General features: G+C 40.3%; 1 protein-coding gene across 1 annotated transcript in view; it reads left to right on the forward strand.

Moving 5' to 3' along the window:
• The first annotated feature begins 8,466 nt into the window (after positions 1–8,466).
• Positions 8,467–27,144, forward strand: part of napsa.L (napsin A aspartic peptidase L homeolog) — a 33,132-nt gene continuing 14,454 nt past the window's right edge. The window contains 3 exon segments of the mRNA NM_001090097.1: positions 8,467–8,609; positions 20,980–21,112; positions 25,188–25,311. Of these exon segments, the coding sequence (NP_001083566.1) occupies positions 8,551–8,609; positions 20,980–21,112; positions 25,188–25,311 (316 nt within the window). The 5' untranslated portion in view covers positions 8,467–8,550.

A 27,144-nucleotide genomic window follows, 5' to 3' on the forward strand; every position in this document is an offset into this window, starting at 1 on the left:
GGCCCCAACAAAAAAAAATGTAAAAAAAACTAAAAAATAAACAAACATTGGTGGCAGGGGCCCCCTTCTAAGTTAAAAACAAATTGGGGCCCCAAAAAAAAATTTGAAAAAAAATTTATTTTTTTTTGAAAAAAAAAAAAAACATTGGCGGCAGGGGCCCCCTTATAAGTTAAAAACAAATTGGGGCCCCAAAAAAAATTTGAAAAAAAATTAATTTTTTTTTGAAAAAAAAAAAAACATTGGCGGCAGGGGCCCCCTTATAAGTTAAAAACAAATTGGGGCCCCAAAAAAATTTTTAAAAAAAAATTATTTTTTTTTGAAAAAAAAAAAAACTGGTGGCAGGGGCCCCCTTACAAGTTAAAAAAATTTGGGGCCACCAAAAAGAAAATTAATTTTTTTTTAAAAAAAAAAACCCAAAAAAAAACAATGGTGGCAAGGGGCCCCTTACGAGTTAAAAAAAAAATTGGGGCCCCAAAAACAAAAGTTTTAAAAAAAAGATTGGTGGCAGGGGCCTATAGAATATTAAAATAATACATTGGTGGCCAGGGGATTAAAAAAAAAAAAAACACAAACTGGTGTTCAGTAGAATTGAACTCATGGCTTCAGTACTTCAACTTCGCCTCCTTTCGTGACTTCGGGTCTTTTCACCGCTTCAGGACTTCGGCTTCGGCTGTTTTCGTGACTTCGGGTCTTTTCGGCGCTTCGTGACTTCGGGACTTCGGCTTTTTCCGTGACTTCGGGTCTTTTCGTCGCATCGGCTTCGGCTTTTCGGCACTTCCGCATTCGGCACTGAAGAGGCAAGACGTACGGCTCGGGCGCTCGTAAGGGGGGCCCGGATCTTCAAAAAAATGCAGCGCTGCCGGGCCCCCCTTCATGCCCGGGCCCGGTACGCTTGTCCCCCCTGTCCCCCCCTGATGGCGGCCCTGGTTGGGAGGTATGATTACTTCTGCTGCAAAAGTAACTTCCACCACTGTAAATGCTTACAGAAGCACACAAGATAGACTTCACTACATACATGGGTTGGAGGTGTAACCAGGTGTAACTGTAGACATGGGCAAATTGTTTCTCCTTGTTTTGCCGCGGAAATGACACCCATAGACTTGTATGGCGAAAAAAAATGACGAGGAAAAAAAAATTCACCCCGCGTCAAAATTGTTTTGACGCCCATAGACTTTAATGGGCATCGGGGACATTTTGCCGGCAGCAAATTTTAGTGGAACGAAACGGGTCAAATTTGCCCATCCCTAAATCTGTAACCGCTGGAAAACTATACCGTATGTGTGGGAGGTCGCTCTAAACTCCAATACCCACAATAAACTATATAGCTGTGGTGTGTGCCTCTACTAATTGAGCATAGTCCAGAGATCAATGTGAATTCCCAAAAAATCTTATTCCATAAAAGATTTCAGTGGTGAGTTATTTGCAAGGTGTTTATTTTAAGGATGCACCGAATCCAGGATTCGGTTCGGGATTCGGGCAGGATTCGGCCTTTTTCAGCAGGATTCGGCTGAATCCTTCTGTCCGGCCGAACCGAATCCGAATCCTAATTTCATACCTCCCAACATTTTGGAAGTAAAAAGAGGGACAACATTTTTTTTTTCCGCATGTAGCGCAGCAATTTTTTGACCACACCCCCTTTCTGTGGCCACACCCCTTAATTACCGTGTTTGTTTTACAAAATTTGGCAGGTTATGAAAGTTTGAAAATATTTCTCCTTATCTAAACTGTGTTTTTGTGTCTCAAAATTGTTACAAAGTATCTTATTTGCACCTGTTAGCTGTTCTGGGCTCTCTGCTAAAAGCCAATTAAGTGAGAAACTTTTTCTTTTTCTGGCTGTTCAGTGCAGAGAAAAGAGGGACTTTACAGTACAAATGAGGGACTGCAGGTTGAGCTGTCAAAAGAGGGACTGTCCCTCCGAAAAAGGGACAGTTGGGAGGTATGCTAATTTGCATATGCAAATTAGAGCGGAGAGGGAAATCACGTGACTTTTTGTCACAAAACAAGTAAAAAATGTTTTCCCCTTCCCACCCCTAATTTGCATATGCAAATTAGGATTCTGTTCGGTATTTGGCCGAATCCTTTGTGAAGGATTCGGGGGTTCGGCCAAATCCAAAATAGTGGATTCGGTGCATCCCTAGTTTATTTCAGAGCATCTTTATTGCCAGTGACCCCTTGCAGGGTGCATACCAATTAGTGGCCACATTTCAAGTAATAAGCAAATTATAGCAGCAAAGAACAGTCATACTGATACAGGCAATAGCAGACATACTGTTATGAGGTTCTACCAACGATTATTATCATCATTCTTTATTTGAATATCCCCCCCCCCCCAGTGCTTATCCACATTGTGCAGTTCCCAACACATTCATTCTCCCATTCCCAATCCCTTTCCTACCAGCTCGGCATCACAGAGTTCCCTCCCCCTTTCTCTTCTGCAGAGATGCAGGACCCAGCACCACCAACCTTCCCTGATTTGTGACAAAGCTGGGAATTGTAGTCCCAAGGTTATCCGTCTTGGCACGGGACAAAGGAAACCTTGCAAAATAGGACCTAAAATCCCAGAATCCAACAGTAGGAGCTGCTCAAGAGTATAGTATAGACAATACAGCGGCATTCTGGCTAATACTGCAGCTAAAAAATATGAGCGAATAAGAAACATTCATTTTCTATAAAAAAAAATATATATATATGTTACAATTTGACTTGTGAATTTATTTTGTCTGCACAATTTGTGCTTGTTCATATGTGGCAGATGCACAGTTAAAGCCATGCTGTGATAGTGTTTTATTTACAGTAACACAAAAAAATTGTTTTAAAGTAATGAAAATATCATGTAATGTGTTGCTCTGCAATGGTAAAACTGATGTGTTTGCTTCAGAAACTCTACTATAGTTCATATAAACAAGCTGCTGTGTAGCAATGGCAGAAATTGAAAAAAGGCTTTATGGCACAGGTTAAATAGTGGATAACAGATAACACCATTATGTTCTACAGAGCTTATCTGCTGTGTAACCTGAGCCTTTTCTCATTTGAATGGCTGTCCCCATTGCTACACAGCAGCTTATTTATATAAACAATAGTAGTGTTTCTGAAGTAAACACACCAGTTTTACTAGTGCAGGGCAACACTGCATTATATTTGTATTACTTTAAAACACTTTTAATTTTTGATGTTACTGTTAAGCTCTGTAGAACATAATGGTGTTATCTGTTATTCACTATTTAACCTGTGCCATATAGCCTTTTTTCAATTTCTGCCATTGCTACACAGCAGCTAATTTAATGAACCATAGTAATATTTCTGAAGCAAACAGGTCAGTTTTACCAGTGAAGGGCAACAGCACATGATATTTTCATTACTTTCAAACACTTTCATTTTTTGGTGTTACTGTTTCTTTAAGGGAGAATTCAACCCCTTATTAAAGGGGCATGCGCAGTTGGAGCAGTTTGCCGGTTCCGAACAACTGCTCATGCGCCGAAAGTCACGGAAATTGCCGAAGCACCAGCAGCAGACCCAAAGATTACTGAAGAAGATGCCTGCCGTGAACTCCGCTGGACAGAATCTGCACCGAGGGGTAAGTAAAAAGTTAGTTGCATTTACCCAGGGTAGCAGCTAGGCTGGGGGGGGGGGGGGGGGTCAGGGAGGGGGGCCTATGGGGGGTAGGGTTTTTTAAATCCTTTAAGGAATAAATATACAGGTATGGGACCTTTTATCCAGAATGCTCAGGACCTGGGTTTTTTCCGGATAACGGATCTTTCTGTAAGTCTACTATAAAATCATTTAAACATTAAACAAAGACAATAGGCTGGTTTTGTTTCCGATAAAGATTAATTATATCTTAGTTTGAATCAAGTACAAGCTACTGTTTTATTGTCACAGAGAAAACATTTTTACGTTTTTAAAAATTTTGATTTTTTTTGGATAAAATGGAGTCTGTGGGAGATGGCCTTCCTGTAATTCAGAGCTTTTTGGATAACGGGTTTCTGGATAATGGATCCCATGCCTGTATATAATTATTATTATTATCAGGTACTTAGTGCCAAGCATAGTCCGCAGCACTGTACAATAAATACAATAACACCCTCTCTGTTCATATATCCAATCAATCCCAACCGTCAATGCTACACAAAGGTTGGCTGTCCATGGTGCTGAAGAGGGTGCCTTTCCAAATCCAGCAAAATATTCATTAAGGAAACGATTCAATGCTCACAGTGTTGGACTGGTTTGTGTGGGGAAGGCTCACCACCCCAGCCATGGAGGCACCCCCACATCATCTCAAATCCCCAACACCTACCACCGTGCAGCTCCCCCCTCCCTGACTCTACCTCGGTCCTGCTCTCAGTAATTTCTTTCCCTTGCTGCTGCCTGCTCCTGCCATAACTGTATCTCCCAACAGTGGGTCTGGTCTGGCAGAGCTCACTAGGTTTTCTCCCAGTGTCCCATCAGCCCAGTCTATCACTGCCAGCTTATTAGATTTAACTTCTGTTATTTTGTTCCAAAAAAAGACCCACTGCACAACATAACTGGATGTTACTGGGCCTCACAACAAATTATTTTTCAGGCCCCAAAATGTCTAGATGTTGACCTGTTTTACCAATTGTTTTTGAAATTATATATGAATTAGGGCCTCATGGGACCTCCATGCAGCCACAGGGTCTGCTTCCTCTGTAGTTACACCCCTGCCACATTGAAGAGTCAACGCAGCAACTTCCTCACTAAGGAAATTTGTGACAGTGATACAATTGTTCTACTTAATGTACAAGAAAATGTGTACTTATGGGACATTACCCTTAGGATTATGGAAGAGTTATAAGTGTGCACTTTCTGTCAGCTGAAGAGGACTAAGATAGGGGACACATCATAATCCATTATTAAGAACCTTAAAATGGCAGAACAGCTGCCTGAACTCAGCAATGAAACTGTTGCAGCAAGGGGAATATTTACTTTAAACCCCAAGTATTACAGTCCACTTGGGGAAATATTTTGAAAAATTCTTACAATTGTTAGATTAGCCTGGGAGGGGGTTAAACCAAAGCTCTATTTCCACACAGACAGGCCTTTGCTTAGTTGCATCAATGTTTCCTCACATATTGGGATCTTATTTATAACTGTAGATTAACCCAGTGGATTTGCTCTTTATTTGCTGGATAACAAAAGTGGAATCAGTGAACAATGGATTCTTGGGTGAAACTGAAACTGCCAGTATAGTTCAGTACAGTTACTAACCTCTTAATTGAAGCTACAGACTATATCCCTGTTCCTTGACTTCAGCTCTGCTTCCTAATCTTTATAAAAAAAAATTAAAATGAAATTAAAAAAAAAAGCGAATAGTTGCTTGAAAGTGGCTGACCAGTTATATCACTGACCGAGCCTTTGGTAGAAACAATATTAGCACATAATTACTAATTGCTTGTCTGATCGGATGAGAGCCCAGAACAAAGATGAAACAAAACAATTCATTCTGAGCAGTCTGAAAAATGAACGTTATCAAAAATGAAAAGAAGTGACCTGAAAGTCAGAGCTTGGGGAAGGAGCGGCCATGTAATTCCCACTAATTGACTTTCCTTATAGAAAGAGCGGAGGAAGGATAATGTTACATGGCTCGTCTTTGGTGCCTGATACAGAGTGTGGGGGGTTCATTTAAAAACGGCAATTGCACTGACATTTAGGGGAAAACACTTGGGATTGTCATCAGTTTCCCCTCAACCAGATAGGCACCCCAAAATTGTCTGCAAAATACACAGTGCCAATCTAGAAGCTTGGCATCGAGGTCTCATACTCTATAGTCCACAATCAGATAATTATTATGGGGATGTAGGTGCAAATTACAGGTGCAAAGACTTTGCCACTTCTTACAACCAATCGGCAGGCAGAATTTACTGGTTTACTAAAAGTTATTAGCTCTGGAGCAAAACACACTCTATGTGATATTCTTCCAATAGAAAAAACACATATGGGACAGGCATGGGATCTGTTATTCAGAATGTTGGGGATATGTGGTTCTCCAGATGAGGCATATTTCAGTAGTTTGAATCTTTGCACCTTAAAGTGATACTGACACTAAAAATTTTCTTTTCAAAATATTAATCTACATTAAAAGTAGGTCATGTTGACTGTTTTTTGCTGATTACTCTGCTTTTGTAAGTAATTGTTATTTGAAGTTCCTAAACCTGACTGTTTTGCCAACATGACTGTCCCTTCTCAACCTGTCAGTTAGAGTTTCTAATGCTAACAACTGCGGCACAAATATGGCAGCTCCCTCATAGAGGAACATGGGGGTAAGAAAGGTAATGTAAAAGCATCAAGCAAATACTTTTATGGCAACATTATAAATAGCATTCAAAGATAATGTTATGATATGTTATTTTCTGATGTCAGTATCTTTTTAAGTCTACTAAAGACTTACTAAAAAAATCATTTAATCATTTAAACATTAAATAAACCAATAATCCAATAAGGATTAATTATATCTTAGTTTGGCTCAAGTACAAGGCACTGTTTTATTATTACAGAAAAAAAGGAAATCGTTTTGAAAAATGTGAATTATTTAGTTAAAAAGGATTCTATGGGAGGTGACCATCCCATATTTCGGAGCTTCCTGGATAAAACACTTTGTAATACAACCACAATTGAATCCCTTACATAGCCTTCCTTATTGAACAGGATGGGCCACCATCAGAAATCATAGGGCCCAATACTACAGTGACCACACTTCAGGGTTAATAGCTTACTCCTTGTCTGTGCTCCCTGGGCTTTGGGCCTCAATAAGAAAAAAGCATCTCCTATAAAGAACACTTGACTATGAACCCAAACCCACCCAGGCTACACCCCCATTACACCAAACGTACCCATAACCCACCTCTGTCTATTACCAGTGGCTATAGAGGAATCAGACTCCGCAGTCGGAGGGGGGCCCGGGGAAAAGGGGAGCACGGACTGTGGGGCCTGCTTCCTTTATAGCCAACAAGAACCCCCTTCCCCAGCCGCTCTCCCTACGGCTGGGAAGAACGTGGCATCAACAGTGGGCGGAGTCCTAGCAGGAAGTGGGCGGAGGCCAGAAATGGGCGGAGGCCAGAAGTGGGCGGTAGAATGGGGATCGGAGTGCACTGGGCCCCTCTGAAGATTTTTTTGCAGGGGGGCTGGCGCACTCTAGTTACGCCACTGCCCATTACCCCACAATCTCCAACACTTTCCAGTTTGCAAATCAGTGTCCCCTGTGCCCAGGATCCGGTCTTTATGAACCTTAATAGCAAACACAGTGTTCTTTTTAGATGTTTGAACTACAGTGTGACCAAATCATCCCCTACCCTTCCAATTTGCCTTTTCCAGAACCAATTCTTTATTCCCCCCCTTTTTTTTTATTAAAAATAATTATGCGTTACTAATTTTAAAGTGATACCTACATATCTTAACAAATGGCAGCACTGGATTTCTCACGTAAAAATGCTATTCTTTTTTGAGGTAAATGTCAATTCATATCTGACACTTTTCCATGAGAAGTGTGCTTTCTTTTCTATAGAGTGTCAGGTGTGCCCTGCCACTGAGATCTGAGTACAGATCACAGCATGTGGTACACGGGACTTCCCAGCCTTGCGACATACTACTTTTGCAAAAATCTGTCTCTGTACAATATATTAGCTGAATATGGGTATTAAAGGGATTGTTCACCTTCAAATTACCTTTTAGTATGATGTAGAGAGCGATATTCTGAGACAATTTGCAATTGGTTTTCATTTTTTATTATTTGTGGTTTTTGAGCTTTTATCTTTTTATTCAGCAGCAGCTCTCCAGTTTCCAATTTCAGCAATCTGGTTGCTAGTGGCCAAATGACACTAGTAACCATGCATTTGAATAAGAGACTGGAATATGAATAGGAGAGGCCTGAATAGAAAGATAAGTAATAAAAAGTAGCAATAACAATACAATTGTAGCCTTACAGAGCATTGGTTTTTAGATGGGGGTCAGTGACCCCCATTTGAAAGCTGTAAAGATTCAGAAGAAGAAGGTGAATCATTAAAAAAAAACGATAAAAAATAAATAATTAAGACCAATTGAAAAGTTTATTAAAATTGGCCATTCTATAACATTTTAAATTAAAGAGCATGAAATATGTCTAGTGCTTTTAAACGTATAATCTCCTATTTTGATCTAATGATAGTTAGGCCTGCGTAGTACAAATGTGCCGCTGTTGCATCTGAGAAAGGATAAATGGACATTTAAACTCAGACTGAGGCTAATGACCACTTCCCCTTTCCACGCAGCTAAATGAAACTGACAGTTAGTTTAATCCCATGATTAGTGTCATGCGCCTGTGTCCTCATAGAGACAGACTTGTTGACTGAATAGAAAGTGCACATTTTTTGACACACACCCACCCACACACACACTAACTGGGGCATGTTCCCAGCTGCCAGCCCACTTGCTTGCAAAACTCACACAACACTTAGTGCAGCCGAGAAGTTTACAGTAAAAGCCATTACAGAGGCGGCCGAGGAGAAGGAGCTGCTTTGCACTACTACTTTCTAAACTGAGGGCTGATTTGCACACAGCATGAAGGCTAACATCTTTATACTTTTACTCCTGTTTTGGGATACGGATGGAGTTATACGGTAAGTGAATGCAACCCCCTTCCTTTAACACTTGCAACTGAAAGATTTAGAGAGCTGGGCTGAGCAAGAGAAAATGCTTCTTGACATTATTATTTTAAATTGCCTTGGCTGGGGAGCTACATCGGGCTGTCTAGGATTCTAAATTTTGTGGCACATAAGTGAAGTAATTTAAAGGGTGGTTAGCCTTTAAATAAACTTGTATTATGTTATAGATTGGTCAGATTTAAACAACTTTTCAACTGGTCTTCTTTATTTATTTTCTTTAAGTTTTTGGATTATTTGCCCTTTTCTTCTGACTCTTTCGAGCTTTCCAATAGGGGTCACTCAGGATCAGACTGGAGCATTGGGGGCCCACCGGGTTCCAAACTTCTTGGGGCCCCCAAGTGTATGCACGAATGCCAGCCCGCGGTACATAGTTGTCTTTTGGGGGCTGGCAGATCATGGGAGCGTGTCTGGCCGGCCCAGTACGACCACTAGACATATATAATGCTCTTTAATTTAAAATGTTATAGAATGGCCAATTCTAATGAACTTTTCAATTTAATTATTTATTTTTATTGTTAGACTCCATCTAAAAAACTAATGCTCTGTAAGACTACTGTACTTATTTATTGTTACTGGTACTTTTTATTACTCACCTTTCTATTCAGGGCCTTTCCTGTTCATATCACAGTCTCTTATTCAAATAAATACATGGTTGTTAGGGTAATTTGAACCCTAGCATCCATACTACTGAAACGGAACTTGGAGAGCTGCTGAATAAAAAGCTAAATAACTAAAAAAAAACCGCAAACAATACAAAATAAAAACCAACAGCAAATTGTCTCAGAATACCACTCTCAACATAAAAATAAAAAATGGGTAAATAGATAGGCTGTGCAAAATAAAAAATGTTTCTAATATAGTTAGTTAGTCAAAAATGTAAGTGACTGGATGTCTTACATAATAGCCAGAACACTACTTTTGCAGCTCTCTTTGCTTCCAGGCAGTAACCAATCAGTTACTTGAGGGGGGTCCACATAGGTCATAACTGTTGCTTTTGAATCTGAGCTGAATGCTGAGGATCAATTGCAAACTCACTGAACAGATATGCACCATGTGGCCCCCCTTGAAGTCGCTGACTAACTCAGAGTTAGAGAGCTGAAAAGCAGGAAGTAGTGTTCTGTTCTCTTATCTTAGACAGCAACTCGCTTCAGCCTTTATACATTACTTATCTGGCTAACTAACTATATTAGAAACATTTTTTATTATACACAGCCTATCTATTTACCCAGTTTTTATTTTTACACTGAACTGTTTCTTTAAGTGCAATTGTGAAGCAACCCCTTTAATCCTTTAAATCTTCTGCCTAATTTTAACTGTTGGAATAAGTGGAAAAAGTTGTAAAAATGTTACTCACTGAATATTTCGAGTAACGGTCTGGTACCAGCACAAGTGTATAAGGATCTGCTTTTAGGATTCTGAAACTGGAGCCCATGGGCTGCAGCTTTCCAGCCACTGCTGTAAGTACACTAGCTATTCAGAGATCATTGGATATAAACCACCCAGTTCTCATCTTATAGGTGCAATACATAGGGCTCACCACCATCCCAAGGGTGCAAATGAAATGGATATGACCGTATTAAAGTGAGAAAATATTATAGTGGGGCTCATTTATAAACTTTGCGCAAGGCAGATTGGTTCGCAAAGTGAATATATTTGCTCTGTGCATGGTTATATTTATAAAGCTGAATAAGTGTGGTGCAAACAGAATTTCACATTTTTTTTTCACAATGCGAATGTCTCCAAGAGGTTTTTAAATATGTCAAAAATTGCAAAATTGCGAATATTATGTGCACACTCTGAATTAAGCCACAACTGGTGGCGGAGAAAATATTCGCAAAACAGTTTTGCAAAGTGCTAGTATATTTACTGTCAATGCTATTTTCGCGCACAACAACCTCGCAAATTGGGTGCGCTCACGCAAACTCCTGTCTCGCGAAAATTTATTCACGATGCGAATTCCCAAAAGACGGGCACAGCAGTGCAATTTAATTTAGCGTTCCGGAAATAGCATGGGCAATACAACCATTTGCGAATATATATGCGCTGCGCGAACTTTATAAATGACCCCCACCAAGTTAAATAAGAGTCATGTTTCTCTTTCACGTCAGAGGTTCTGACCAAATGTTTATCCACACCTTCATAAATACAATGCCTAATCTGAGCTGCGTTTTTAGCCGGAACAGTTGATGCCGTGCAGCCAGTGTGAACTATTAAAACTAGAAGCAGATGACATACAATTGTTCAGCGTTGCCATTGCTTTACGGTAGTGCTGTTCAATTTATTTTATACAGTGGGCCTATTATATTTCATACAGCATGTTGGAGGGCCGTATTTCATTAAAACAATGATTTCATACCATCTATGGAGCCTCTGTACAGATTGGAGGGCCCAATGTTCCCTTTAATTTCTTCTTGGCTATGCTTACAAAAAAAAATATTTTGTGCACAAACTTTAAACTTGTGTGTGCAAGTTTTAAAAACTGTGCTCAGGTCAGAATTAACACAACATTTTGTGTTTTCACAACAAATTCTTTGTGCACACCACAATTTGTTGTGTGTGTGTTCACACAAGCTCACACCTTAGAGGGAACACGAGGGCCACATCCAGCCCACAGGCCTACAGCAGAGCAGCTTTGCTTTACTGGATACAGCTATTTATACGGTTGCCTTGTATATTTACAAACAGTTCCGATAACAGAACTGAGTTGTTTTGCTTCCCCTGTGGTGGGTGCCAATTTTTCTGCTCATCTGAATTTGTATTTGCAAAATTGAGGAACTCCCACAGTATTGCTATTGCACCAACAGGGTGCAGTCAGCTGAAGATGATTAGACAGGAAGATGACTGCACTCAAATGAAACAAATAGCTTGTAAAATGCCAAAATGGGAAATTCCAGCATTTCAATATTTTACCTTGTTTGTCAAAATTTTCTTGACTGTATCATTTTGCCAGAATGTGTTTCTATTGGATGTTAGATCTTAGCACAGAAGTATTGCTGAGCTCTAACACCCAGCAACATTTGTGGATTTGGGTATTCTTCACTAGTGTATACACGCAGTGTATTCCATTTAACGAAATGACAAATTGCTTCTTCAGCAGAGAATATAATGTGTGTGCCATGGGCCTAATGGACAGTAATATTAAAAAATAGCAAGACATACAGAAATGTATTGGACTAGACTGGCACTTTGTATTGCCATTTATATATGGAATGGTTTCCGTATGCAGAATAGACTAGCTATGGTGTTTTAGAACAACAGTACTGTAGCATTATTAAAGGGGACAGTACAGGGACAGTGCTTATTACCTAGTTGCCCTATAATTTGCATTTCATTCTTGTTTTGTCCCAAATATTTTACAAATTAGATTTGTGCAGAGAATGGTGAGGCTAGGAGTGGCCAAAGAACTTATAACACACAAAGGGGCATTATCCTTACCATCCATTAACACAAAACATTGATCTTCCTGCTGAGCATAGTGCCTAGGGGGTTCATTGGAGTGCCTGGATACATTTTTCTCATCAGAGCAGACTGGGTTGCTTCACTGAAAGCGCTAAGCATTGGTACCGTAAATAAGCTTTCCTGCCTATGCAAGAATAGCCATCTTTTAGGGGGTTCAAACAGACCAACTGCTGGTGGTGGTATGGCGTCTATTAAACAGATTACAAGTTTAGAAAGAGTCAGAGATATATTTAGATATGCTTGGAATTGTCGTCACTTCTGCTATGAAGTTAATTTATCCATGTAGTGCATACATAACCATACAGTGGGGCTGCAGTTCCACCTTACCCTCTGGTTGGGTGGGAGAAACACAAGTGGCATTAAAAAATATCCAGCCCTACAAGTACCAAGGCTAATTTTTAATCAGAAATAATAATTTGTTTTTTTTTCCCAATGACTATTCTCTGTAATTGTATTGTATGCATGTGTGGAGCCTTTTTTATAATACTGTAGTTTCCAGAAATATTATACTTTCGGGAAATGGTGCCAAATTCTGAAAAGTGCTTTTGTGAATATTGTATGTGATCGCTTTTAGAGCATTTCTGTTTTTTTGTGTTAATGGCCCTTTAAAGCTAAGCTTAAAGCTGTAAATTGATGCATTTAAAGGGAAAGGTATCCTACAGAAGTGTGACTCATATTTTGTCATTAGCAATACACCTAAGATGCACCCCCCAGGATTCCATTTACTAAAATGTTTGTTTCAGCAACTAGACCTGTCATGGGTTTGATGAAGATCAATGTGATGTCAGTTGCTGCCTCCTGGACTGGAAAAGACTAGAGTTGCTAGATTATTTTGTGTATCTGTTGAAGCAATGTTACTGTATGTATAGGAAAGGTTATTTTCTTGATTAGGGGACCACAGAGATATCTGTGTCTTTAAAGGGATACTGTCATGGGAAAAAAAAAAATTCAAAATTAATCAGTTAATAGTGCTGCTCCAGCAGAATTCTGCACTGAAATCCATTTCTCAAAAGAGCAAACCAATTTTTTTATATTCAATTTTGAAATCTGAAATGGGGTTAGACATGTTGTCAATTTCCCAGCTGCCCCAAGTCATGTGACTTATGCTCTGATAAACTTCTTTACTGCTGTACTGCAAGTTGGAGTAAAATAACCCGCCTCCCTTCCCCCCCCCCAGCAGCCAAACAAAAGAACAATGGGAAGGCAACCAGATAGCAACTACCTAACAGAAGATAACAGCTGCCTGGTAGATCTAAGAACAACACTCAATAGTAAAAATCCATGTCCCACTGAGACACATTCAGTTACATTGAGAAGGAAAAACAGCAGCATGCCAGAAAGCATTTCTCTCCTAAAGTGCAGGCACAAGTCACATGACTTGGGGCAGCTGGGAAATTGACAAAATGTCTAGCCCCATGTCAGATTTCAAAATTGAATATAAAAAAAATCTGTTTGCTCTTTTGAGAAATGGATGTCAGTGCAGAATTCTGCTGGAGTAGCACTATTAACTGATGCTTTTTGAAAAAAACATGTTTTCCGATGACAGGATCCCTTTAAAGGCTGAGATATCCATGTTTTACTAAATATGTCTTCTGCAGCAGTGTTTTTTATACTAGCCATTCCATTACCACAGTGAACTGGAGTTCACAGAAAGAGGACATGTAACTGGGTGGATGGGGGTGCTGAGCTTTAGATTGGCTCGAATAATATTTGCATGTAATAGAGCTTGACAGTGACAATGTTATATGCAAGTTGGCAACACTACCTATGGTGCTTTTGTTGTGTTTGGAAATAAAACTCCCAGAACCCACCAGCTGTATAGAAAGCTAAAGAAGTATAGCCAAGTCACTGCTATTTACAGTGATAATAGGCCCCCAAAGTCCAGTTTCCCCGGGCCCTGCAACTACCCCAGTCCTGATGTACTGATGTACTCATTATTCCTAACAGGCAATTGTTTGTAGATGCCGGCACCCTAGTCATGCAGTAACAAAGACTTCTGTACTGTTAGACTGAGTGTCTTTACATGGCCAAAACCAGTGACCTTTTCAGATGCCTCTTTTCTTAGAAATAGTCATCAAGCATTGAATTGTGGTTTATTGCTTTGAGAGCTATTGGAGTAATTACAGGGCAAAAGATCTGGCGTGGGGACTCATTAATTTTATATAGCCAGGCTATCCAACCTTTTAGTTGCTGGGGGATATTCAACAACAGCCATGAGCAGTGTTAGTCTGGGCCTTCTATGGCAGGGTAGGAAGATTCATTTTCCAGAAACCCATTATCCATAAATCTCCAAATAATGCAAACGCCATCTCCCATAGAGTCCACTATAAGCAAATAATTCCAGTGTTTTAAATTATTTCATTTTTCTTTGTAATACTAAAACAGCTCCTTGTACTTGATAGAAACTAAGCTGCATGGATCCATATTGGTGGCAAGAAAATTCTGTTGGGTTTATTAAATGATTACATTTTTTTTTAGCAGATTTAAGGTATGGAGATCCAAATTATGGATAGATCCCTTTTCCAGGAAACCCCAGGTCCCAAGCGTTCTGTAGTTGTAGTGACTAGCAATTTTTTTTTGCCAGGCATGGATCCGTGGTGAATTTTTTTTGCGATCTGCCAATTTTTTTGTGAAAATTCGCTGCGATAAAAAAGTTGCAGATAAAAATGTCACCACAAGAAAAAAACACCCGTTGACTAAAGCATTTTGAATGAGAAATAGCTTGATGGTGGACATCAAAACTTTCTGTCTGGTTTACAACTAGGGTTGCCACCTTTTCCCCCAGTGGAGACCGTTTGGGGGGGGGGGGGTGTTGCGTGATGCATCGGGGACGGGACCGACTGTGACGTATAGGGGAAGTATAGAGGCTGAGGGCCGGTGTAAATTTGAATACGGGCCGCAATTGGCTTTCGACATGCCTGTCTAATCACTGCTCCACCCCCAATGAAATCTGCCCCACCTCCTTTGTTTGGGTTTAGCCCCTGGCAAAGGTGGCAACCTTAGCCGTAACCTATATCATCTTGTACTCTGATAGGTCAGTCCTTTTTGCCTTTCTGTTCCCAGGGAAGGGGCAAATGTATGGAGTCCTCTCCTATTGCACAATCTTCAGAGCCCCCACACAGATTGGGGTCCGTAGTGATTCCCCCAATATGCCCCCCCCCAAAGACAGCCCTTATTACAGGAAGGCATAATTACCAGCAGCAGGGCAGGCGTCTGATAGTGTGAATGTGTTATTCAGCATTATGTGATATAAAGAGTTCCTTATTTGCTGCACCAGTCTGCCCTTTCCTCTGTCCTCCACAGGCTCGTTCAGTGCTTGCTTGGCATATGGATTGCTCACTGAATAGCAATTAGAATTAGGGGCGTCTCATCCTTCAGCTCTATACCACAGAGGTAAAAGCAGCAGGGAGCTAATGTAAAGCAAATGTAAAGCAGCCTCAATCACTGAGGACTTTGTGATTAGAGATTTTAACACTCTAGTTTCATCATGCAGCATCTTGTAAAATATTTGTGTGGTCCTCAGACATGCGAGTTAAAGGGATTCTGTCATGATTTTAAGTTTTTATTTATAAATTGCACTGTTTACACTGCAAATAATTCACTAAATACAATATAAAATTGAATTCCAGAACCAGGAAGTGTATTTTTTTAGTTTGGTAATATTGGTGTGTAGGCAGGCATCTCAGGTCATTTTGCCTGGTCATGTGCTTTCAGAAAAAGCACTTTCTGCTTTCTGGCAGGCTGTTGTTTCTCCTGCTCAATGTAACTGAATGTGTCTCAGTGGGACCTGGATATTACTATTAGGTGCTGTTGTTATATCTCCCAGGCAGTTGTTATCCTGTGTTATTGAGCTGCTATCTAGTTACCTTCCCATTGTTCTGCATATGGGCTCGGTGGTATCACTCAAACTTGCAGTACAGCAGTAAAGAGTGACTGAAGTTTATCAAAGCACAAGTCACGTGACCTGAGGGCACCTGGGAAACTGAGAATATGTTTATCCCCATGCCAAATTTCAAAATTTAATATAAAAAATCTGTTTGCTCTTTTAAAACTGATTACAGTGCTGAATTCTGCTGGAGCAGCATTATTAACTGATGTGTTTTGGAAAAAAAACATGTTTCGCCGAGACAGTATCCCTTTAAGAACAGGTAAATGAGTCATTCTGAATGACCCACTGGCCCTTAACGCCAGGCAAAGCTAATATTTGGCCTGTTATAGCCCTTGAAGCCTGGGGTTGGACAAAGCAATGAATTACAATGGGCAAACATTACGTCAAGAGGACATTCCAGTGGATAGCAGCTGCAGAACTGGATTATGGAACGTCTGCTCTATGAGGTTAAGCATCAGCGTTACTGCCTCTCAGACACCTGAGCATTGCAACCCCTGGCACATGTAAAATTCAGACAGCTACCCCCACACGAATCAGGGAAAACCTGACAGCCAAACAGATTTGCACTCTTTTGTCACTGACTTGTCTTTCCTCTGCCACATTATTCCCTCCATTCAGAAAATAACCTGAACTGAATTTCGTATCCAGGCTGGAGGGATTAAAGAGGGCTCACTGTAGTCCCCAGTTCCTTCTAATTTCTTCTTGAAATATGAAAGGGTCATCTTTCTTGTGCTGTAGAATTGCTGAATTATGTGTTTTCATTTCTTTGTGTGTACTACAACCTATTGTGCTGGACTTACAACTTGTGGGTGTGGGTGTGCATGAGTGCAGTGGTTAGAGGTAAAGATGGGTAAATTTAGTCTGGCCCTTTAGACCGATTCTCTAGTTTATCTGCTCATGTATGAGAACCTACAATGGGCCCACTCAACCGATATCTGACCAAAAATTGTCCATATGTCGATCAGACAGGTTTGATTTTCCTGTCGGATTGGGGACCACTTCAGCTAGTTGATGTTGTCCTTGCTCCGAAGGAGTGGTGGCCATACACATAAAGATCCGCTCGTTTGGCATTGATGCAGTCCGCAATCCAACAGGATTTTTACCACTGCCCGAGCGACATCTGGGCAACTCTTGTCTACATATTGATCAGGGAAGCCTGTTGGAGGGCCCCACACACAGGCCAATAAGCTGCCGATTTGGTCTGTTGGTAGCTTTTATCAGCCCGTGTATGGCCACCTTAAACCTACATCGTAATCTGATCGTTTGGATCACAAGGTGGTCCTTCTGCCTGGCCGAACCGAATCCTAATTTGCATATGCAAATTAGGGGTGGGGAGGGAAATCGCGTGACTTATAGTCACAAAACAAGAAGGTAAAACATTTTTCCACTTCCCACTGCTAATTTGCATATGCAAATTAAGATTCGGTTCAGTATTCGGCCGAATCTTTCGCAAAGGATTCGAGGGTTCAGCCGGATGCAAAATAGTGGATTCGGTGCATCCCTAGTATTAATAAAGGATGAATATAAAGGGATCCAAGTATAGTTAGTTATGGGTTGTGGCTGACAATTTCATGTTGGTCTATTGATGCTCTTGGGTGGCTGCTTATTACTGTTATCAAATGAAGTGTACCCAGGAGGCGATACCCAGGGGGTTTGAAGTACAATGCTTTGATGTTGAGCCAGTCGGCCAGTTCCAGATAATGGTACACCGAAGGAATAACTCCATAGAACCAAGGTAGAAAACTAAATTCATTTCAGGTTCTCCCAAAACAGCCAGCTAGTAATAAAGAATTACTACTTCAACACACACCTATTGAGGGCACCACTTGTATGTATAAATCTGATGGGATTGATTTAAATCCTGTTGTGTAATTCGGGTCATTTTAGTCTTTCATTTCGCGGGACAGTTACATGCCCATTGCTGAGAGCAGCTTTTGACATGGTGGCCTTATTCTGAATAATCACTTGTTTCTATATTTTTATGGCTTCCTACAGTTACAGCCAGGATCCCTTTTTCTGAGGATGTTAATGAATGATAATGCTGTGGCTGACCTTCAGCAGTTTTCCTGATGCCTTTCTAGTTCATCTAGTACGGGTACTAATTTACGTAAAACTACCTATTTGTGGAAGGATTAGCCGTCTCCGCAGTCTATTTTCTAACAAGGACCATCACTTTTATTTCCTACCATACCCTTGGCTGGAAATCTGCTTCACTGTTCCTGCGCATCTCATGACTGCTTATTTTTCACAAATGAATAAGAACATTTGAGAGACTGCAGGATGCTGAAAATAGGACCTGTCACATGAATCTCTCTACTTCTTTCTATATGAGTCGGAAGCACTTGCTTTCATGCACATATATAAAATCTCACCCATACATTATTTCATATATCCCTGTATCACATTGTAAATGATTAAACACATAAAATCCAACTGTAATTATTCCCTCTGTGCCTCTGTACATACACTTAGCTTGTTCCATCATAAGACTTATGAAATCTAGGTCCTATTTCAGCTGCAAACATATGTCATCTCTGTGCCTTACTGACACTGGCAATATAAGCTGTTTAACATTAATGGCAGCCGCTTTCTTTTTTTTATTAACAATGATTAAACAGGCCGCTTGTTATGTTATCACATTGTGTAAGAAGGCATTATTAATAATAGCAAATTGTAGCTTTTCCTTTAAGATCTATGTGCACAATCAATGGCATGATTCAACGGTTCAGCTTCCTGCAGATAATGGTTCAGTTTGTGAGTAATTCCAAAATGGAGCTGTATACTAGTGATTTTTCCCCTATAGTTCCAGATGGAGAAAGGAGAGGGGGCCCATGATAACCTTTAAAGGGGTTGTTTGCATTTAAATCAACATTTTCAGTATAATGTAGATACTGATATTCTGAAACAATTTACAATTGGTTTAGATTTTTTATTATTTGTGGTTTTTGAGTTATTTTGCTTTTTATTCAGCAGCTCTCCGTTTTGCAATTTTAGCAATCTGGTTGCTAGGGTCCAAATTACCCTAGCAAACAGGCACTGATTTGAATAAGAGACTGCAATATGAATAGGAGAGGCCTGAATAATAAAAAGTAGCAATAACAATGAATGTGCAACCTTATTTGGTTTTTTCGGTGGGGTCAGTGACCCCTATTTGAAAGCTGGAAAGTGTTATAAGAAGGCAAGTCATTTAAACACTATAAAAACATAATGAAGGCCAATTGAACAGTTGCTTTAAATGAGCCATTCTGTAACATACTAAAAGTTAACTCAAATGTGACTCACCCTTTAAATGCAGTAGGTGGTAGTAATTAAAAGGAGATAGGTATTTTGTTTTATTTTTTTACCATATATTGGGCCAGAGCTGGAATCCAGTGTTTAATCTGGGTCCTTTTCAAAAAAAGTTGACGATATAACAGTTGTAGTATGTTAATCAAAGTTAAAGGATGCTGGGGTTCAGTGCAGATGACCTTCCTGTCCTACACTAAAGCTGTACAGCCACTGTAAGCCTTATACAGACACATCCGGCTGCAGTTGTTCTTTCCATTGCCATTAAAGTGCAGAAGGAATGAGCTTTAAGTCCATTTACATTTACTGGAGCAGAGAACGGAGTGGAAGAGACTATCACTTACTGCAGCCATCAGATGTCTAGTCTGGCAGTTCTCCCTCCTCGACTCCACCGGTCATCTTGCTAAAATGTATACATACCAGAAACCAGTACTCAAGAGAGGATGCTCTTACAGCATGGCTCCATATCACTGCACCAAAGAGTCTGTGCAGCCCATGTTTTAGCTTATAAGGCTCATTTTTTGTCTCAAAGCTTTGATTTACAACAAAGTCCACCATGCCTAAGCTCTGAGGCAGTGGTATAACTACTGAGGAAGCAGACCCTGCGGCTGCAGGGGGCCCAGGAGGTATAGTGGCCCCATGAAGCCCTAATTCATATACAATTTCAATAATTATTGGTAAAACAGGTCAATCTCTAAATATTTTGGAGGCCTGAAAACTAATTTGCTGAAATGAAAGTGTTTTGAAGTAATACAATTATAATTCAGTGTTGCCCTGAACTACTTCAGAAACACTACTATTGTTTATATAAATAAGCTGCTGTGTAGCAATGGGGGCAGCCATTCAAAGGAAAAAAGGCTCAGGTTACACAGCAGATAAGCTCTGTAGAACATAATGGTGTTATCTGTTATCCACTATTTAACCTGTGCCATAAAGCCTTTTTTCAATTTCTGCCATTGCTACACAGCAGCTTGTTTATATGAACTATAGTAGAGTTTCTGAAGCAAACACTTTAGCAGTGCAGGGCAACATTACATGATATGTTCATTACTTTAAAACACTTTCATTTTTTTGGTGTTACTGTTCCTTTGATTTCTAGTTACGCCACTGATCTGAAGCTAGACCTACCCCCATTTAAGCCAAACATGTTGCCTCTTGCTGGTTTCTTCTGCAACATTACCCCCTGTCCTATCTCTCACCCCAAACTAATGGCACTTCCCTTACTGGACAGCCCCCATAACTGCAGCTAGCCTGAAACATAACGCTTGATACTCGTTGGACAGTTTCATTGTACAGGTATGGGACCTGTTATCCAGAATGGTCAGGATGGATCTTTCCATAATTTGGATCTTCATAACTTAAGTCTACTAGAAAATCATTTAAACATTAAATAAACCCAATAAGCTGGTTTTGCTTCCCATAAGGATTAATTATATCTTAGTTGGGATCAAGTACAGGGTAATGTTTCATTATTACAGAGAAAGGACATAATTTCTAAAAATTTGGACTATTTAGAGAAAATGGAGTCTATGAAAGAAGGCCTTTCTGTAATTCGGAGCTTTCAGGATAACGGGTTTCTGGATAACCGATCTCATGCCTGTATTGCCATTACCGTCCACCAAATCTGATCTGCAACAAGAATAAAATATTTTATTTTAGATATTTGTTAATGATATTCATTTAATTTTCTAGAATACCCCTGAAGAAATTCCCATCCATCAGACGCATGTTAAGTGACAGCATGACTGCAGAAGAATTGAAAGGTGCCACAAAAGAAAATCTACAGCAACAGATGTTCCCTGAGAAACTTACTAACTACTTAGATGTGAGTAACCCTATAATTTATCTAAGGTCATGTGGGCAGCCAGTCACCCAGTGTGGCCCTATCAGCTGTAGTTAGGATGTAATTAGGATCTAACTACAACAGAAAGAAGCTATGATGCTTTTGGTGGCCTTGGGATGCCAGCCCCAATATCAGCAGCTCTGAGCATTTAGCTGAACCATTATATTAGATATCTGATTGCTGTGCAGTATTAACCATAGGCCAATCTGTTGGCTGGTCCTCTAAATCTAGACTTTATGTCTTTTTTAAAGGGGTGATTTGCCTTTACTTTAAAGGGATACTGTCATGGGAAAAAATGTTTTTTTTTCAAAACGCATCAGTTAATAGTGCTGCTCCAGCAGAATTCTGCACTGAAATCCATTTCTCAAAAGAGCCAACAGAATTGTTATTTAATTTTGAAATATGACACAGGGCTAGACATATTGTCAGTTTCCCAGCTGCCCCAAGTCATGTGACTTGTGCTCTGATAAACTTCAGTCATTCTTTACTGCTGTACTGCAAGTTGGAGTGATATCACCCCCTCTCTTTCCCCCCAGCAGCCTAAAAACAGAACAATGGGAAGGTAACCAGATAGCAGCTCCCTAACACAAGATAACAGCTGCCTGGTAGATCTGAGAACAGCACTAAATAGTAAAATCCAGGTCCCACTGCAACACTTTCAGTTACATTGAGTAGTAGAAACAACAGCCTGCCAGAAAGTAGTTCCATCCTAAAGTGCTGGCTCTTTCTGAAATCACATGACCAGGCAAAATGACCTGAGTTGCACCTACACACCAATATTACAACTAAAAAAAATACACTTGCTGGTTCAGGAATGACATTTTATATTGTAGAGTGAATTATTTGCAGTGTAATCAGGGTAATTTAGAAAGAAAAACTACATCATACAAATCATGACAGAATCCCTTTAACTTACAGTATGTTCTAGAATGCCCAATTCTAAGCAACTCTTCAATTATCTATTTTGTACAGTTTTTTTTAACTGTCTGAATCTTTCCAACTTTCACTGGCCCCAGTAGTAAAAAAAATTATAGCTCTGTGAAACTTAAATGTTAAGATTATTGTTACTTTCTCCTATTCATAGTTCAGTCTCTTATTCAAACTACTCCCTGTTGCTAAGGCAATCTGAACCCTAGCAACCAGATAACTGCTGAAATGCCAAACTGGAGAATTGCTGAACAAAAAGTAGAATAATGAAAAAAAAACTAATAAAAAATTAAGACCAATTGCAAATTGTCTTGGAAAATGACTCTCTACGTCATACTAAAATGTGAACAACCTCTTTACATGTTTAGATTTTTTAGCAGTTTGATATTTCAGAAGCTATCTAGTTACTCGTGTCCGATTTACCCTAGCAACCAGGAGTGATTTGAATGAGAGACTGACAGATGAAGAGAAGAGGGCCTGAATAGAAAGATACATTATAAAAAGTAACAATAACATTGTAACCTCACAGAGAAATAATTTTCTGACAACTGGGGTCAGTGACTTTCCACCCTACTCCTTTAAAGCTCAGGGCCGATTCCCACAAACAACAGCTCTAAGCAACTTATAGGGTTACTGCCATCGGAATACACAGTGTTCACTGACACCTGAAAATAAAATGTAGCATTCTGCAAATTAATGTAGTCTTGAGGATAATTGAATAATTTACTTTTTCAAAAGAAATATACATTTAATTAATGATTTCTAATATTCTTAATATGCTTAAATATTTATAGTAGGGCTATTTTATCCCTTATATTATGTATTGATAATGGCAACACTTCTCTATGGAATAGGGCTTTCATCATACTGCAAAAACAAATGCAAGTTGTGCTTATAAATCCCATTCTTGTATAACAGAGAAAATATCAGGAGCCGCCCATACATTTGATCCCAACTGCCAGTAAATAATTCAGCAGCAGACATTGCATTACCAAGTGGCGCTTCCTAAAAGAACCACGAAACCCCACGGGACACTAAGGGACACTATCACTTGCTCTTTCTCACTCACTAATTCTTTTCGTTTATGGTTATTTAAATATTTATTTACTTTAAATATTTTTAATCCAGCTAGAATGGCAAATTACTACTCAGGGAGTCCTGGGTCTGTAATCTATGCCCTGCGAGAGTTTCCCAGTTGACCCACGGGGGTTGTGATTAATTCCTGTCCTTAGTTTATATAAAGGGAGGTAGCATATGGCTCATTCTCTTTGGTCTACACATTGCACCAGGGGTGGATATACTGGGAGACTGGAGCATAAGGCTCTAGTAACAAGCTTTGATCCCTAACGTGGCTAATACTAGGAAAAATGGCAGGCACTCACAGATCCCACAAAGAGGTAAAAAGAATGAAAATTTTATTTTAGGCCACAAAGTAAATTGATACATAGCCTTACGCGTTTCGTGTCTGTAGGCACTTAATTATAGGCTGTACCTATGGTGGCCAATACCTTGAAGAAATTGGGGAGCAGGACCCTGTAAATAAGAAAAAGGTAGTGGTAGTCAGCACTTTCATACCGTACTCATAGGAGTTAGAGCAGGTTAGCAAGAACCACCCACATGGGCCCTGCAGCCCCCATGGACCAAGGCTCACCCCTGGGGAGAACTTTCAGCACCAGCAACCCCCGTCCCCAATCATGGCTGAAAATCTAAAGTAAGGTAAGTGGTACACAAAGGAAGGTGTCTTCATTTGGAGTAGCTAGAGCCCACGACTAGGGTGGGGGGCCCCCAAGTGGCAGCCCCAGTAAGTCCTGGATACCCCAGTCCAACACTGGCCAATCCCTGTGCCTCAGCTGAACTGCAGATGCTCTGATTTGACAAGGGGGGCCCTTGAGTTGCCCCTAATTTCAAGAATTTTGTAACCACAATACTTAACTGCTCAGGAGTCGTGATGGGTGAATCTGCGCCGTTTCTCTTCACCAGAAAATGTGTGAATTTACCAAAAAAATTGCAAAGCGCATTGAAGTCATAATTTTGATTCTAGCGACAATTGTTATACGTGCAACTGTTTTGTCCAAATGCATTGAGATTAATGGGAGTCCAAAAATTTTTATGTGCGCGACTTTGCAGACGCGGCAGATTTTTCACCGGTGGATTTTCGCCACAGTCTTCAAGTTTGTTCCCTGGCGCGCGAAACATGGGAATTTGCAGCAAATTAAGGACTGGCAAATTCATTTGCCCCAGGGCCGGAACTAGGGGTAGGCAGAAGAGGCAGCTGCCTAGGGCGCCTCTGATTTACCCATCACTACTCAGGAGGCACCTTCTTCCATCTACTTATATTTCAATTTTTCTGCATGGGTGCAATCACTTGCCAAGAAAGAGGCTGGTCTGATGGTTTTCTGCTTTGGAAAGATTTGAGAAAGGTTTCTAATTTTTTTTCCGAACCAGAAGCTCATCAGAGCAGCCTCTTTCTTTCTCTTGACAACTTCCTTGACTACTTGGCGGTCAGACTGGTCGGAAACTGACCAGCAGGTGGCACTGTTGTAACAAAATTCATTAATGTTAACAGTACATGAATCCTTTAATAGCTTGGAATTAAAAAATAAATAAATAATAAATGTATATTTCAAAAGTTCTTAGAATAGCCCTCTCATCAATTTTTTATAAGGTTTCCTTATCCTTTAAGAATAAAACTTGCAGCACTTAAATTAAAAAGTGATAGTTTCCCTTTAAGGAGAAAATAATATTCATAATATAAAAGAGTGTAAAACTTCATGGTCAGAGCAAAAAGCTGCCATTAACAGGCAAGTATACTTAATGCACTGCAGAGATCAATATATCACATAGCAGGCATATTAAGCATGCGGGTTTAGACATAGGGATAAACATGTCAATAGAATAAAAGGCCTTTGCACAAAAACAGATAACAATGCAGTGACAGCTCTTTATCAGTGCCTCAATATACGAGTCATTAAAGGGCCAACAACATGAAATATTAAAATGCTGTTATGTACATGTAAACACTTCAAAGAATATTTGCATAAGAAATCATAATCACTTTAATAACTAGACTACCACCTTTCTAGTTAACTGGGTGAACATCTTCCGATTGCATTTTTTTTCTCCCATCAAGGCACAGTACTACGGTGAGATCTTCATTGGAACCCCACCACAGAAGTTTGCTGTCATATTTGACACAGGCTCTTCTAATCTCTGGGTGCCGTCTGTTAAGTGCTCCTTCTTCGATTTTGCATGCTGTAAGTAACCAATCCAAAGGGTGAGGACTGTCAAAAGTATGGTCATTTATCTGTTGTTGTTTCTCTGACCACCCCATGTAGCCTTACCAAACCTATTATTCCAACTGCGACTATAAGTATTGTCATATGTTATTATACCTGCTATCCCACAGCCACAGTTCCTTCCCAGAGACTATTATCCCACTGTTACTATAGGCACCATCTCTCCCTACTATACCTGTTATCCCACAGCCACACTCCCTTCCCAGATACTATTATCCCACTGTTACTATAGGCACCATCTCTCCCTACTATACCTGCTATCCCACAGTCACACTCCCTTCCCAGAGACTATTATCCCACTGTTACTATAGGCACCATCTCTCCTTACTATACCTGTTATCCCACAGCCACACTCCCTTCCCAGAGACTATTATCCCACTGTTACTATAGACACCATCTCTCCCTACTATACCTGTTATCCCACAGTCACACTCCCTTCCCAGAGACTATTATCCCACTGTTACTATAGGCACCATCTCTCCCTACTATACCTGCTATCCCACAGTCACACGCCCTTCCCAGAGACTATTATCCCACTGTTACTATAGGCACCATCTCTTCCTACTATACCTGCTATCCCACAGTCACACTCCCTTCCCAGAGACTATTATCCTACTGTTACTATAGGCACCATCTCTCCCTACTATACCTGCTATCCCACAGTCACAGTCCCTCCCCAGAGACTATTATCCCACTGTTACTATAGGCACCATCTCTCCCTACTATACCTGCTATCCCACAGTCACACTCCCTTCCCAGAGACTATTATCCCACTGTTACTATTGGCACCATCTCTCCCTACTATACCTGCTATCCCACAGTCACACTCCCTTCCCAGAGACTATTATCCACTGTTACTATAGGCACCATCTCTCCCTACTATACCTGCTATCCCACAGTCACAGTCCCTCCCCAGAGACTATTATCCCACTGTTACTATAGGCACCATCTCTCCCTACTATTCCTGCTATGCCACAGTTCAGTACCAGAGATGTATTAATGAATTTTCACATAGCTTAACTAACTGCATCTGATGATCTGCAGAGCCCCTAAAATGGATGTCCAGGGTAGATTAACCTGCTTTAACTTCCAATCAAACAGCTATAAATTAGGGTAAGGGCACACCTGGAGATTCAGGGAGATTTAGTCGCCCGATGACTAATCGCCTCTTCTTTGGGCCGACTAATCTCCCCGAACTGCTTCCCCGTGTCTTCCGTCTGCTTCAATGAAAAAACGCCAGCGCCAGTGCACTTGCGGCGCTTCGATTTTCGAAGTTTACACGTGAGGAATGGGGATAGTTCTATCCTTAGGTCAGTAATGATGTTGTAAGAAACCACAGTTATATGTAGGTATAACATGAGCAAATATTTTAGATTACATATGTGCCATCCAGATATTGCTGAACTGCAGCTCTTGACAGCTAAGATGATATAGCAATTTAGTCATGGAAACATTTAGTGCTAGGCACACAGCAACAGAAATGAATAAGAAGCTCTATTTTTGCGCAATCCCCATTTACTAGGGTATTGACTAGTAGGCAAAGATAACTGCACTTCCTGTTACCATGGCAGCAGTCTGAAGGGGATAATGCAGTGAATGTGACTTGCATTCTTTGCTTTCTTCGCTTAATGCAGGGAGCTCAGCAGATCTGTGTACAAGGAGAGTATGAGAATTTCTTCCAAAGCATCATCAGTGGAAAAAATAAATAGGGATTTTTATAACAATTGTTAGTAGGTCCAGCTAAGAGGACAGTTTCCCTTTAAGGCTCTGCTTCAAACTGAATGGAGTTAA

The sequence above is a fragment of the Xenopus laevis genome, chromosome 7L, assembly GCF_017654675.1.
Source record: "Xenopus laevis strain J_2021 chromosome 7L, Xenopus_laevis_v10.1, whole genome shotgun sequence".
In the NCBI taxonomy this organism is placed as follows: Eukaryota; Metazoa; Chordata; class Amphibia; order Anura; family Pipidae; genus Xenopus; species Xenopus laevis.